This window comes from Lepidochelys kempii, chromosome 16, assembly GCF_965140265.1.
Source record: "Lepidochelys kempii isolate rLepKem1 chromosome 16, rLepKem1.hap2, whole genome shotgun sequence".
Lineage (NCBI taxonomy): Eukaryota > Metazoa > Chordata > Testudines > Cheloniidae > Lepidochelys > Lepidochelys kempii.
Window position 1 is genome coordinate 18,967,460 of NC_133271.1, and position 16,246 is coordinate 18,983,705.

The following is a 16,246-nucleotide window of genomic DNA, read 5'->3' on the forward strand; positions in this document are numbered from 1 at the left end:
ATAGCTACAGCAGTTAGAAACCATCTGCTCAGATGGCACCATTCTACACTTACTTCCCACTGACGGGGGGAGAAAAAGAGGTGAAGATAGAGAGAAAAATGAACAAATGACAACTCCAGATTCTAAGCTGTTTGGGGGCAGGATCCTGTGTTTTAGACCAGGAGCGCTTTGTGACTGAAGCTGTTCTATATTTGTGCCTTGTACAGCATGAGAACATTGCTAGCTCTTAATAATAGTCTAGAACAGTTCACCACTAGCACAATAACATGTACTCTTACAGCACTAAATAAATAATAATTCAGGCCAGACTGAAAGGCAGATCTCTTACCCTGTCGGTGTTTGTCAGAAGGCTGCTGTCTGAAGTCTTTCTGGGCACAGCTCACAGTAATAGGTATGGTTAACTTAGACAGGACTTGCTGTACAATATTAATTAAAAGTCCACCTTTGTCTTTACTGTAAGCTTTCCTGCCAATAAATCAATTGCCAGAAGATGACCCAGAACAGTGAGACCACAATGAAGTCGCAGCTGTGACAGCTCTAGATCTTTTTAACGAATGCATGCATGTCAGTACCCCAGGAGTGTGTCATGCACATATTGTGTAGATATGTGAGCAATGCCTCTCAGTGTATGTAATTATACCAGGATATCTGCCTGCATCAGTTCATTGTAAGATACAGCAAATGTAGGCCAAGAAGGGAGTGGTGGTGCTACCATAAATCTTATTTCTAGTAATTTTTTACAGAAATTTTTTATGAACAATAAGGTAAAACTAACAACCGCAGAACTGCAGCATGCTTACATGCAAGGTACGGACTATATATAGCAATCTCTCAGTGTCATATGAATGCAATAAAGGTGTCTGCTGCAATGCTGAAGTCAGGTTACACCCCAATACTTCAGCCAGCTTTGCACCAAGGATGTTTTAACAAACCAAGGGGACAGACTACATGCTGGATAACAAGATCTCCCTCCTTAACAATACAATCTAATCAATGCTCCAGAGCCTTCTGATATCTTCAGATTACAGAAGGCAGCTAATTCTAAAAGCCCAGCTAAACATCAAAGATGACATACTTGCAGGCCTTGTTACTGGGGTTAACAGTGCACACAGGCAGTAAAGAAAAGATAACTGTTTAAATTGTTTTTAAGTAACTCTCCTTGACTTCTCAAAGAGCCTCATAGGATAACAGAAAAGAATGAAGAGGGGCTTAGAGAGACAGGCAAATAGCCCAACCCACTCTTTTCTCTACGAATGGGGTCACCAAATTGCCTTTAGCCCAAACATCTCCAGTCACACACCTCCCAAGTAAAGGCACGCAGGTTCCCATAGAGAGCTGAGTCTTCACCCCCATGCACCAGATTGCAGGGAATGAATCTGGGCTTGGCTGAAGCCCTTACTAAAAAGAAGAGTCGATATGTGGAGATGAACTGTGTGCCTGATCCTGTGACCAGCAATGAGGGTTTGCACCAATTCAGTTAGTACGGCACACAAGCCATATGGCTGTTACTACTAAATCGTTTGGGATAGCTTCAATTATTGACTCTGACTCTGAGTAACTAGCCTGTACTTCCTTTGTGATGTCTACAAGTAGCACTGTAGCTCCCTGCTAGTCACTCTAGGTACCTTTAAACATTTTGCCTTACCTTGCTCACAAGAGACAGATATATGTTATTGTCTATACCACATATTACATGTGTGGATAGTGTACCAAACTACTGCAATAGACTGGCCTCTCAGGACTGAGCCCAGGTCAAGCTCTGCTCTCAGAGTGCAAACAGTACGGGTTGCAAGTGTGGCCTGGACAACTTGGGCACTGTCCTTACCAATGGAGATGCTGCTTTTTGATGATGAACTTTTGCGTTTTTAACATGGTCATATAAGAAAGGAATTAGCTGAGGTCTGATATAACAGTGACCAGCTAAGCAAGCCAGGCAAGTTTCAAACCCAGCCTCTTCCCATGAGAAGACTGCAAACGACAAACCCAGGTCAGAAGGCCACCTTGGCATTTTTCAAGTCTCCTCTTGGGCTGGGCTGTGAGTCACATTATAAAATACAGTTGATCCAAATGCTGAATGATGAGACAGTGCACACAATCTATGTAATGAAGAACTGTAAAGCTAGCCACTGGCTGATCGCTCGCTGGATCTTATCACACATTCCAGTGCTCAGTTCATTCCCTGATGAATCAGTATAGCTGCTCCCTTTCAATGGGACCCCCATGTTTTAAGCAAGGGATCCACTGTTGAGTGAAAATTAAGGTAATGAGAGTAAGGTCATGACCTCCAGTCCTCAGAGCCACTGCTTGAGGAGCTGGGAGTTTGGTTTATGATGGGAAGACCTGGCGTTCAGACAGTGCTCATTTTAATAATCCATCTTCTTATGCTTAAAATGAAGATGGTAGCCCAGGCAAAATGGCAGCACTGGACACCATCATGACAGGCTAGTCCTGTGCTGCCATGCCAGTGATCTCCATCTGGATGCTGGGCTGACAGCACTTAGCCTTAAGAGGGGAGAAGGATCAGGAAAGAACCCTCTCTCTGGGCTCTTGGAGACAGTCCAGCCCTCCTCTGTGGTGAGAAAGCAGCCATAACAACTTTGAGGTGATCCGGTGGGAATAAAATAGGATGATCCAAAGGACAGGGCCACTCTGGCTTGAGACTGGTATGGAGAGAGAAGGAAACCACCCTTAAAGGCAGTGACAATGCTCTAAGCTGTCAATCTTAACTGCTGCTCTCTGGCTCCTTTGTGGTGAGTCTACAACTAAAACTTACACTAGTATAGCTCTGTGGTCAGGGGTGTGAAAAACCCACCTCCCAACAAAACCCTGAGCAGAGACACACCTAAGCTGACAGAAGAGCACTGCTGTCGACACAGCTAACGTTGTTCGGGAGGTGGTGTTCCCACCGTGGCAGAACAACTCCTTCTCTTGGTATAGGCAAGGTCTACACTCGGGGGCTACGCCAGACTAGGCGCTGTAATGTAGACATAGCCTAGGACAGAGTTAGAGCCTTTCACTCCTAGGGCTAGTCTACACTGAAAAGTTACATCAGCACAGCTGTCTCTCTCAGCAGGGTGAAAAATCCACATCCCTAGGAGATGTCGTTAAGTCGACCTAAACCCTGGTGTGGACAGTGGTCGACTGACAGGGGAATTCATCTGTTGATCTTCTGGGGAGGTGGATTAACTACAGCGATGAAAGAACCCCTCCCGTCACTGAAGTGAGTGTCACACTTAAAACACTGCAGTGGCACAAGTGTGCCGCCGTCGTATTTTAAGGGCAGACACAGCCATAGTTCTAGATTTCAATGGGAGTTCGGTGCGTAGGCACTTTTCAAAATCCCACACGTGCTTAAAGATGCAAATGGGCTTCTGAAGTACCTTTAAAAATCTGGCTCTTACTGGCAAAGGATTGGTGCTAGCCACTCATACGTTTTAGGCTGACCATTGTGACACTTGGCACTAAGGGAATAGGGACATTATCATCTGTAGGACAGTGGGGAGGTGAAGAATTTGAGGATGGGAAGGAAAGAGAAATACCAGTGCAGGCACTTGCTTACTGTGTTTGTTTTTCTTCTCTGGCAGAGGCGGGGGGTTCTCTGGGTCACCCGTAGAGTCAGGAGCAGCAAACTCAGTAATGAATTCAACTGGCACTGAAGAATTGCCCTGCTGGAAGGGCAAGACAGCAGCAAATGACGTGAAGGGTACTGACGAGAGAGCTCCTGGGTTCTGCAGATCATCCTCCGAGATATTATCATATTGTGAGGGATGCCTCTCATAGGAGAACCTGCAGCCTGCGTTATCCGAAGTCTGAGAGGCTGCACTCCTCCTCTTCTTCTCTGGCAAAGCTGGAGGAGTCTCTGTAGACTGTGTTGCTGTCAACGGGCTGCAGTATTGTGGCTGGGGGGAGCTGCCCGGGGGGAGCTGGAAAACATGTCCATGAAATGGGGAGCCACACTCGCCCAAGGACTCTGGCAATGGGCTGAGGATACTTGGCACCTGCTGAGGTATCTGGTCAGCATTAGAGAGGTCCTGCTGCAGGAATTCATAGTCCGGATCATAGTGATCTGTGTATAATAAGGAGGATAAGAACACCATGCGTTATTCATGCCTAAACTGAATTACTGCATTACTGTCTACGTGATCCTTGTTCTTCTGTATCCCACCCAGCCCAACTGTCAGTCACCTTTGTGATAACATCTCTTCAACTTAGAACGTGAGCTCTTTGCCCCAGAGACTGTTCTTCTACATCTTCTGGAAAGTGCCCAACATACATTTAGTAATAAGTGATTAGTAACAATAGTTCAACTCGTGAATCATTAGAGAGCTATTGTTTCTCTAGTGAGTGCATTTTATTTGTTCCTCTTCATTGTTACATCTCCTTCAAAGTTTGAAAATAAAATAGCTTTAACCTAGAGGAGCTTCCCTTTTCGACTGAGAGGCAGAAAAGGGGTTGAAACCAACAAGCATTTTAGCTTGTGGCACAAGTTGAGTCTGAATTCAGACTTCTATAGCTGAAAGATTTCTGAACTAACCCACTTCATGTCTTTCCTCACCTCAACAGAATATAATTTACCACAGATCCACCAGCAGCAGTTATACTGGCAGGGCCCCATTATAATTCTGCATCATGGCTCGGAAAAGATACAACACTAGAGTGACTTGGAACTCCCCAATGGCTCTAAAGATATCTTCTCCTTACCTAATGTTTCACAGCTTGTATTGCGGGAGCACTGCCCACTGTCCCGGTCCAGCGAGGAGAGCTGCTCATCAGACTTGCTAAGCTTGCCCATGCTACTGCATGGCGAGAGGCGAGGGGACTCCCCTCCATAGGAGTGGCTGCCACCTGACAGCCTCCTCTGTGCGTAACAGTCAGCATCAAAATCCTGAAGCAGAAACAAAGAAAAATTCTCATCAGCTTGCCTGTGAACAGGAGAAATTCTAAGAGAAAAGACACCCACTGGCGGTGTGCAGAAAGGGGAGTGGGGATTGCCCATGTTACACAGTACACCCAACTAAGAATGGGCTTGCCCAGGCTCCCAAGCTATACTTATTTGTGGAAAGGTGGAAAAGAAAGGAAGCAACTGACTCAAACGTCCAGCTGGTGTTTCAGACAGCACGTACTGAGATACAGGAACGCCTGTCACATGCTGTCAAAGAGAAGGCTGAGCTCTTCACTAAAACACAAACCTGTTGACTACTTGGTAATGGAGCATTTTGATAGCAACCGGACTGGGAGAGTCCCCATTAAACAGCTGTGGGTTGCTGAGTATCTGGTTAGCTAAGGCATGTACGTGTGTGTATTGGGCGGGGGAGAGCTAGTGTTAAATTATAGCTTTTTTTTACACTGTCAGCTGTGTGTGTCTTTGGTTATATCTTCACCACAGTTAACTCAAGTTAGCCCTCTTGACCTAGTCTAGCTCAAGTGAGAGCAGCCCCACTGAGAAATAACACTCGAGCGGCACAGCCTGATTGGATTAGCAGCACAGAGCGTTCGTGCTGGCGGCTGACAAGTTGAGCTAACCTAAGCTGCAGCCTGTACCCCCAATATACCAGCCAACTTGACTTAAAAGCACCACCACACTTGAGTTAAGTGCTCTGATGCGTGGATAGGACTCGAGCTATAAATCAAGTTAACTCTGCAATGAGGACAAGTCCTTAGTTCTATAAATCAGCACGTATATTTATAGCACTGTACCAATGACAAATAATGGTTGAGGGAAGGCAAACAACCCCCGTAATGCCATAATTTCCTTAATGCCTCTACTACTCAGCTCTGTTACCCATTACAAGCCCATTAGTGGACTGAAAACACCTTCTCAAGCCAGTCTCTTTAAGTTAACAGCTATTTTAAGACGCAAGTGCCTGCATATGAAATTTTGAGCTCCCCCATGTACTATATGAATCATGCCACACACAGAAACTTGGGTCTTGGTAAATTCAGCCAATCATGCTGTATACTATGTTCTGTTATAGATAAGCACGCTTGTTCTTCGGATCACTGAAGTCCATCACACTCAGAGCAACAGAGTTTGTAGCAATTTACTGTTTAAATGAAACAGAAGCCTTAAAAAAAGTAAACCTATGCACATTATTGGATGAAGTTTTAGGTAGCTGAATCTCTTCTCAAAGGAAAATGTGTCCATTCCAGTACAGTTCTTTAAAACAAGGGTTATTTGGCAAGAGAGGAGATGGGCTGGGTGCTGCAGGAATGAAGACAGCAGTGCTTCTTTCAGCTTATTTCATTGCAGAACATGATTCCAATGTTTTTAAAGGGTTATGCCATTACCTGTCTGTTGATTCCAATAGGTAAACTAGATCCACTGGTGGCTCGACTCATAGGTGCCACTACTGCCACTCTGGTAGGAGAAGGCGCCGACTGCCGTTTTTTAGGGGGCAATGCTGGAGGAGGGCTGCAAGACAAAAAGAAGTTCAGCTACTTCAAATACTTGATTATCAAAACATTGCTTTGAGGCTCCAGGAGCCAGGATTCTATCTGCCTCACCACGTTAGGGATTCTTGACCAATTTATGCACCATTTCTCAATAGAGGAGATGGTCATCCACACTCTTTCATGGTCTGTACTGGAAGGGTCTATATTTTGGCAGGATATAGCTGGGAAATGCCTACCTCTTATTACACTAAGGTGGTTTCATCACAATACATGGGACAGATCTCTCTGTACGGTCACATGTTGCTTCTAATACCACAGATGAGCTCAAGCTCTCTGGTGCCAATGAGCACGCACTCATTCTCTTCCTGGAATATGCCAGGACCTTTCATACAGAACATTCAAATTCAGAAACTACACAGAAATGTGATGGTCACTGCCAACCACAGATCTCAACAGCAAAAGACCCTGCATGTTTCTAAATAACCACGAGATACATTTTCATACTAGCAACTAGCATCGGTGCTATAGGAGTAAAGCCTGTAACATGCACATACCATATGCTCATGTTGAAGCCTAGCAGTTTTTCCTGCTTCTCAGAATAGAGCGCAGAAACTTTCTTGTGGTTACTTTTTAGAAAGAGTAAGGACACCACAGTTAAAAATGATTTTTTCCACACAGTTTGAATCCCTTTCACCAGTTTCTGAACAATGCACAACTAACTGCATGCAGATTCTTCTTATGTGGTGTCTCCATTACTGGAAGTTTGCAACCAAGGTAGCCCATACTGTATGATCCTCTGCTAATCTCTGTGGATGAATAGTCCCCCCAGTCCTTTTGGTCCAACCAGGATTACACATCTTTCCCCAAGATCTTCTCTTTCTGCCTCATGATCTCCTGCCATCTGCGTTCCCTTCCAGTGCCCATAAACATGCATTGCCTACTGAACCCCCTAAAATACATCTGCAAATCACATCTTTCTTTTCATTAGCTCTCGGACTAGCGTGTGCTGAGTTCCAATCATCTCCAATACTTCTGTAATGATCACACCCATGATATTTTCAGAATACTTCTATAACACCTTCATGCAGGTTATGAGCTGCTAAAATGTCCACTGAAATGAACAGAAAGACTCCCTTTGGTTTCAATGGGAATTGATCAAGCCCCTTACGGATATAACTAAAACAGCACAGGAAAAAGTCATCCTCCAAGGCATTCATGTACTTTTAAATAAGAATGCTTTGCACTTACATAGCGCACACTTTCATCGAAGGATCTCAAAGTGCTTTCAAAAGGAAGTGTTAGCCTAAAATTACACATGGGGAAAGAAAGGCACAGACAAGCAAAGGGACTTGCTCAAAACAGGAAACAAGCCAGTGGCAGAGATGGAAATAGATCCCAGGAATCCTGATTCTCAGACTCCTGTTCTTCCAATAGGCAATTCTGGATTCACTTCTGTCATAAATATAAAGGGAAGGGTAACCACCTTTCTGTATACAGTGCTATAAAATCCATCCTGGCCAGAGGCAAAACTCTTTCACCTGTAAAGGTTAAGAACCTAAGATAACCTCACTGGCACCTGACCCAAAATGACCAATGAGGGGACAAGATACTTTCAAAGCTGGAGGGAGGGGGATGGACACAAAGGGTTCTGTCTGTCTGTGTGATGCTTTTGCCGGGAACAGATCAGAAATGCAACCCTTCCAACTCCTGTTAAGTTAGTAAGTAATCTAGCTAGAAAATGCATTAGATTTTCTTTTGTTTAATGGCTGGTAAAATAAGATGTGCTGGAGGAAACGCATATTCCTGTTTTTGTGTCCTTTTGTAACTTAAGGTTTTGCCTAGAGGGATTCTCTATGCTTTGAATCTGATTACCCTGTAAGGTATTTACCAACCTGATTTTACAGAGGTGATTCTTTTACCTTTTCTTTAACTAAAATTCTTCTTTTAAGAACCTGATTGATTTTTCATTGTTCTTAAGATCCAAGGGTTTGGGTCTGTGTTCACCTGTACCAATTGGTGAGGATTATCATCAAGCATTACCCAGGAAAGGGGGTGTATGGCTTGGGGGGATATTTTGGGGAAGACGTCTCCAAGTGGTCTCTTTCCCTGTTCTTCGTTTAAAATGCTTGGTGGTGGCGGCATACTGTTCACGGACAAGGCAAAGTTTGTACCCTGGGGAATCTTTTAACCTAAGCTAGTAAGAATAAGCTTAGGGGGTCTTTCATGCAGGTCCCCACATCTGTACTCTAGAGTTCAGAGTGGGGAAGGAACCTTGACAGCTTCTTAGATGAAGACCTATTAAGCTTTCTTTATCCACAGCAGCCGCCAGATTTCCATTTGGAAAATGTAAGCCATATGAAGGACACCGAGATACCATGGAGATGGGGGCACTATAAATACTAATAATGATAATAAAGATAGAACTATGGCTTCCCAGCACAAGGACCTGTCAACAAACACACCCTTCAGACCTAAAGGTGATTTGCATGTGGATTTTAAAACTCCATTAACTTTAAAAATGTGTTGAATGGCCCAGACAAACAAGCGAAGAGGGACATAAATTACTTCATTTATGGTTTGCTTCCTGTGATAGGACTCCTGACATCTAGTCCTTCCCTAGATCCAAATCTTGCCCCATCATGCACTGTGCTGGAGAAGTCCAATCTTCCACAGGAAGCTGCTAAAGCCAGCCTAGAGGGGCAGTAAGGCCTGTCTCAAACACAATACAGCATTGGTCTTGCAAAGTTTCTTTAAATGTCAATTTATACCCAAACAAACCTTTAAAAACCCAAGCCCAAAGAAATGAAGCAGAGTCACTATTCACTTCCTGTGCTGAGTAAGGACTGCTACAGTCCTGGATTTTTAAAATTCTTCCTGTCCTGCAAGGAGACACATTTTTCCAGGGACTCAGTGTTATTCAGAGAATTCACCCTGGAGGGCAGGAAATGCAACATAGCAGAGAAAGGGTTTACAATGGCGAGGGTTGTATTTACAACAAGGGGACATCTATAACCAACAGAAGGATTTCTCTCATGTATAAGTTACATTGGGAGGGGGTAATGTAATAAGATTGTATACTAGAGTTACCAGTGACGGGGGTGACCAGTATACAAGAGAGGCAGACTGCATGTTGGGGTTACCTGTTTTCTGCCACGCGAATGCAAGGTAGAGGGGGTTTGGGAGGGGCAACCTCTTCATCCATGGAGTCAGTCAGTATCTCAGCAGACTGAGTCATACTAGTTGTCTTGTTGAGAATCTCCATCTCTCTGTCTGTCAGGGGAAGCTCTGAGGGGCTGCAAAGCATAAAGCACAATTTGTAGAATGCTATCTGCATGTGATTTATACATATTTCTTTCAAATATGTACTTTAAAGTATAACAGTGAAATAGAAAAAATACTATCTCCAAGCAAAACCCCATATGTATCCACAAAGTAAAATGCAACTGCAGAAGTTAAGTGATTTCTTGTTGCCAGATTTCAGCATCCTTCCTCACATTGAGTAGCACCTTACTCCTCAAGTAATCAGTAGGACTCCCTGAGGAGTATGGTGCTTCCCTAAGTAAGGAAGTGTGCCAGATCCTGTCCCTAAAGTATTTCGCTACCAGGGGCAAGAAATAAACCCACACGCAGACATCAAGATACGTGCGTGTCTGTTTATATATAAACACCCCAATCAAACATTTGTTGGTGACCCACCTGTCAGATTTACATGTTGGTAAACTGGGTTTAACTGGGCTTGTGGGAGATGGATGTTCCTGCTTCTCTACTGTGAGTCTGACCAGCTCCTATATAAAGGCAAAAAACAGCAAAAGATAACTACCATGGACCTTTGTTAAAATGTAGCACGGTAATAGTAATCTTTCTGCTCCTCTTGGGAAGCAACCTGTAGCAAGGTGTCAGGTTTTGTAGCACCAAATCTTTTCCATATTCCAATGCTAGCATACTATGAAATATTATAACTAGCTAAAAGAAATGGCAGTGCTCCAAAGAAAAGAATACATTCGGTAATGCATAAACCTGTTTTTGTGTTTACTTACCTTGTTAATTTGCAAAATGTAGGAATTCATGATGTATCTCACCAGTCAGCAACAGTACTCAGCGAGGACCCTTAGGACCTAGTTTCTAAACAGACAGCTTTCTCCTAATCACTGCGACCTTTCACAACCAGAGTTGCTAGTGGGATTCCTGGCTTGGATGTGCCATCTTCCCTGCTTACAACTTTTACTATGTCTCATCTTTTCACTTGAAATGGGCTTTACTAGCAACATCATTCACCACATCAACACTGGAGACAAAGACATGCAGGAGCAAGACAGTGGCACACATCTTCTTACCATGGATTTCTGCATGGATTTAAATTTCCAGTTGCAAATGAAAACACATGCAAAATAAGAAAGTTGAGCCAAAAAGAGCAGATGCCCATTTTGTCCCATGCCAGAGGAAAATGAGCCACTCTACCGTCTCCAAACACACAGACACGTCAAACGGGTTCACTAGTAACTGGAGGTTGCAGACAACATTTCCTGTAGACACACTCGAATTGGGCCTTCCTGTGCCCACCTGTGTACGGGCGACAGAGCCTTTAGAACAGTGAAGCTCAAGTGGCACTGAGGCATTGAAGAAGCCAGCAGCCATGCACTATGCCAATCCCCTCGATCCTCCATCATAGAGCATTTTAAAATCAAGATTGGATGTTTTTCTAAACAACATGTGCTAGCAATTATTTTGGGGAAGTTCTCTGGCCTGTGTTATACAGAAGTTCAGACTAGATGATCATAATGGTTCCTTCTGGCCTTGGGATCTATGAATCTACTAAAAAAAAAAAAGCTTAACCCCAGAAGGAGCAATCTGTTCACATATAGAGAAGGAAACTTCAAAGAACTCCATTTAGTGAGAAATAAGCTAAGTTCTCTGAATCATACTTCGGAGACTGACTAATAGCACCTCAAAGGAGATGAGCCAATAACTCTGTTGAGATAAGACGCTAAGGCAACCTCGCTTACACTAGTGACTAATCCAGCCTCCAAATACAGGTGTTCACTAAGCCACATTATCAATTTTACCTGAAATGCAAATAAGCTGTCAAATAACATAATATGAATAAAGTTGAGTGTAGGAGCTCACTTTGGTCAGCCAATAAAAGAATTAAGTTGTTTTAAGTTTTATAAATAATGTATAGATATCAAATGTAATGTAAATATCAAAAAGTATGATTTAGTTTTCCATAAGATTCCCTTCAGTTTTCCGAGTTAAATTTACAGTTAAATTTGTTAAAAGCCCTGCCTCCCTTCATACTGTAGTTATGAAAGTTTCATGATCATATAGAGAACTTCTGTACTGTCTATCTGGCTATAACAGATAAGACTGGATAAAGAGATAAGGGCATGATAATCCTGAACTACAAGACTGCTAGCAATCAAATCAGTAACTCATGCTCCAACAATGCCATTATCGTGGAGAGCCCATTTTATGGCGGTTAGAGGCAGACAAACAGATCTGTTGCTCAAAGCTATAAACATGCGCCTTGGTCCAATCAGACTGGATAACTACCAGTGCTGTCAGATCACAGTGGCTCCCCTGCACGTTCGTTATTCAAAGGAAGTTGCAAAGGACTAACTTTTTTAAAGCAACCTGAAATTCAGCTAACATCTGCACATCCCAGTCTGATGAGTTAGCAAACAACTGTCAGTGCTTCATAAACATGATTACAATGTCATCACCATCCTCCTACTGAGGAAAAGAGTCAATTCAAGTGACTCTACAAAACCTAGATTTCCAAGGGATAACACGAGCTCAACGAGAGGAATAAAGAGCAATGCACTATACATGCAATGAACATGCGTCAACAAGACGATGCGCCCATTGCAGACTGTTTTGGTACTGGGAGTTATGTTTACACAACTGGTTTGTGCTCAAAATCAATATACTTTGTGTAAGGCTGTACACCTATCAAGAGCAGAGCAAAACACCCAACTTTAGAGATGTCAGCCCTGGAGAGACCACATATGCTGAACAAAACAGGATGCAGGAGCAGATAGAGCATGCGTGTCTGACATGGCTGGCGCTACAAAGCTGCTCCTATCTAGGACAGATGGAAGAAGAACCCCTGCAGTGAGTAGAGTTCAGTGGAAAGTGCAAGGCTCATGTCTGACAAGGAGGAAAGGAAGTCCAGGATTAAGTTAACTCTGGCCATAGTTATTAACCCCTTCTCTAACAGGCCCCTGCCCTCACCCAGGGCTGGCTATGTCTGTCTAAGTGTTAATTTGAACTGGGTAGCAACAGAGCTTCAGGGCTTATGACTGTATCTATAAATTACACTGCGCTGATGTACACTGGAAACACTGCATGAAAACTGTAATACCCAAACATCCTCAGTTAAAGTGGAACTGCGAAGTTGTGAACACTGAGTTAATCTCAGATTTCTCTGATGAATGTCTCCTCTGCTAAGGAGGCACACAGCATAAGTTTTAACTAACCTTCTAAAAATCTAATTCCCCTCAGGCTCTGAAATCCTGCTAGCAATTCTCTTAAGAAAGTGTCATTCTGGGACATCCCAGACAAGTACTACAAATCTAAAGTACAAGAGGGAATCTTACAAAGGAGGAAAAGAATTAAAAACATATTAGTTAAAACTTATTTCTGTGCTGAGTGCCTGCCTACAACCAGGGTACTGGGGATTATTAGAGAAATACAGAATGAAGTCCATTTTAATTTTAGCTTTGCAGTTCCCTTTACCATTTGTACAGAAGCACAAGGAAAAGCATCAATGGGATTTTGGAAACTGGGATCCCAAAAGGATTTTCAGTTCTGAAGTTCTAGGATTTTTGGGATCCATGCAGTGACATCATCGCATCCATTACTCCTACTAGCATAGAGCTGCAAAGGGGTTGTGTTGCAGCTGGTATTTCACGTACCAAGTTACAATCAAGACTGAGCGGTGACTCACTGGATTGCTGCCTTTGTGCATTCTGGACTAGATCCAATGGCTGACGAAGTCACTGGAAAGACTCCAAGAGACTTCGAAGTGCTTTGGATCAGGCCCTTTATCAGGCATTCATGAGCAAGATCAATGACCACATAATGCATAAAAGAAAACTAAATGAAATAAATGGCAGTTAAACCAAAAGCTGAAATATGCCTGAGAGGTTCTTGGAACAGCAAAGGTAAGTCTGCTGGTGAATTTCCTCTTTCCTCTTCCTCCACTGTGTTTAATAAACGTAACCAACTCGAGCTGAATGATGATGAGGTTTGTGTCACTGGCAATCGTTGCCATAATGCTGACAATCTCTGGAGGGTGAAAGTTAACGTGCTTAGCCAATTTTCCCCTTTCACTGCTTTATAACAAGAGACAAGCCTCTTTTGCATATGGGAATTTAGAGATCGTATCAGGGGAAAACCAATCTAAATTGAGGCTTTAAAGAACTGCTAAGAATATTTCAGACCATTACTGCAGAAATTAAATACATCTCATCACACGCACTGGCATGGCATAAGAGTGACAACACTTTGGAGTAGCCCATAATTCCCTTGCTCTGTTATTTCCCAGTCCCTCCAAGTCCCAAAGGAATGCATACCTGAATAGCACTGAGGGAAATTTTCCAGATGGATTATTCAAAGAAAAACGCACTTTTCGTTGACCCAAAACTAGTCACAAATTTGACACAAATACTTTCAGACCTTCACAAAATGGCCAGAAGAGAAGGAGGACAATGACATGCTGATGGCACTGCTGCTACTGTTATGCCTCATAACCTTTAGCCAAGTGATAAGGGCACCCGCCTGAGATGTAGGAGACCTGTGATCAAATCCCCACTTTGGACAAACTTTTTCAAGTCACCAAAAATTCTGAAAAACTTCAGATTCAGTTCAACCCAAACTGAAATGTTTCCTCAATTTTTTTGAATTGTGACCAAAGTGAAAAATCAGTTATTCACCCAGCTCTAAGCCTGAGGATCCCACCAGCTCCCACATCCTTACCACAAAACTCCAGCCATGCACTAAAAGCCGTCCCTTTGAAACCAGTCAATGGTGCTTCAAATTTTGAAAACATTACCAAACACCACCAGGTTTTCCATACCCTTACTTTCTCCCTCCCCTGCATCTGCATCCCTTAACCCAGGAGTGAGAGGCCTGAGAGTCACTCACAGGTCTTTAGTCCATCACACAGAGGGTTAAGCAACTGGGTCAGATGTGCAACAAGCTACTCCTTATCAAAACTGTAAAAAGGCTCCTGTCAGTTTTAATCATGTGTAAGTACTGCTATCTCTGCACTTCCTGCTACTTCAGCTAACTGGAAATTCCAAAATGAGATGGATTTTTTTTTTAAACAGTGTAATCATAAAAGGGAATTTTGCTTGCTATAAATAACCAAATCTGAGATGAACACAGCAAATAACAATACAAAGAGGCAGGCAGCCCCAAGCACAACACTGAGAATGAAGAGGGAAGTAAGCACTAAAATGTAGAACTGGGATTCAATGGAGATTTTACTAATGTTACAGAAATTGCTCCATGCAGTAGAGAAGTGTCCAATTTCTCACTTCCTGCTTCCAGATACCATGGTCAGCTTGGCTCTTCTAAAATAACTCCCCACTTCCCACACAGTAATAGATGCTTTCATGTCTCTTACACGCACTTACACTGAAATTCTGTCTTCTTTCTAGCCAAGAGTACAGACACCAGATATTTAAGGTAATGGTTTAAATTAAAACCGAATTGGTATTTCAATGCGGTGAGTCTGCACATGCAACTCTTATCTATACCTATGCAGTGACACAGGTCTGCACAGGATGAGTCTCGCCACACACAAACACACACACACACGTGTACATAAAAGTCTGCACAGGACTATATAGAGCTGAACAAGGTCACAGCAGTGTTCCGCTGCCTCCCCTATTTGTTGGGCTGTTTGGATGCTATGGGGCAGATCCTCGGGAGGTGAAAATGGCCACAGTGCCATTGAAGTCCAGGGAGCTCTGACAATTTACACCAGCTGAGACTCTGTCCCTACAGTTCTACACCCAACCTTTTCCCCTCCCATCCCACTCTGAGAATTAAACACCCATTTTAGGTGATATTTGGTGCCTAAGTTTAAGGGGCATACCATGCAGAACAATGCTGTAAATGTGACTTCTCTGGATGATGGGAACATTTTGTTTCAAATAAATAACTTTAAAAGCCTTCAGAACTAATAGGATTACTTTTACTAACTAAAGTGCATGACACGAAAGATGGATACTCAGAGCAGCATACCAACACTTCTGGCGATGACCAAAGCCCAAGAGATGAGATTCACTTTCACACAAAGTTCCAAGCAACAGAAACTAAGTCAAGTTTGAGTACAATAAAAAGATGGCAGCGTGACCCAATAGACAAAGCATCAGATGGGGACTCAAGAGACCAGTGTTCTATTCCTGGCTCTACCACTGGCCTGCTGGGTGACATGGGCATGTTACTGCCACTCTGTGCCTTAGTTTCTCCATCTGTAAAATGGAGATGATGATACTGATCTCTTTTGTAAAGTGCTATGAGATCTACTGATGAAAAGTGCGATATAAGAGCTACATATGAATTAATTATTACTATATGATTTTCTAAGGAAATAAGAATGAGTTAAGTGGATCAGCTGGAATAAGAACCTACCCCAACTGTACCTCAGTCCTTGATCCTTTAAACAGACCTTTAGCGGTCTGATTCAGTTTGGCATAAGAGGCTTAATTCCCTCTTTCTACACTTAAGACGTCCCTGTCTTTCAAAATAAAGTTCCAACACATATGACAACCTCTTTGCTAGTGCCCAGGGGCCTTTGACAAGAGACCCTGAACATAAAGTATTCAATTAAGAAAAGCTCCAG

At 43.1% G+C, this 16,246-nt stretch overlaps 1 protein-coding gene across 1 annotated transcript in view; it reads right to left on the minus strand.

Moving 5' to 3' along the window:
* Positions 1-16,246, minus strand: part of RAPGEF1 (Rap guanine nucleotide exchange factor 1) — a 119,949-nt gene that overhangs the window by 46,570 nt on the left and 57,133 nt on the right. The window contains exons 6-10 of the mRNA XM_073314829.1: positions 10,090-10,178; positions 9,534-9,686; positions 6,289-6,412; positions 4,702-4,885; positions 3,560-4,066 (exon numbers count right to left, since the gene is read on the minus strand). Of these exons, the coding sequence (XP_073170930.1) occupies positions 3,560-4,066; positions 4,702-4,885; positions 6,289-6,412; positions 9,534-9,686; positions 10,090-10,178 (1,057 nt within the window). The remainder of the gene's footprint in view (positions 1-3,559; positions 4,067-4,701; positions 4,886-6,288; positions 6,413-9,533; positions 9,687-10,089; positions 10,179-16,246) is intronic.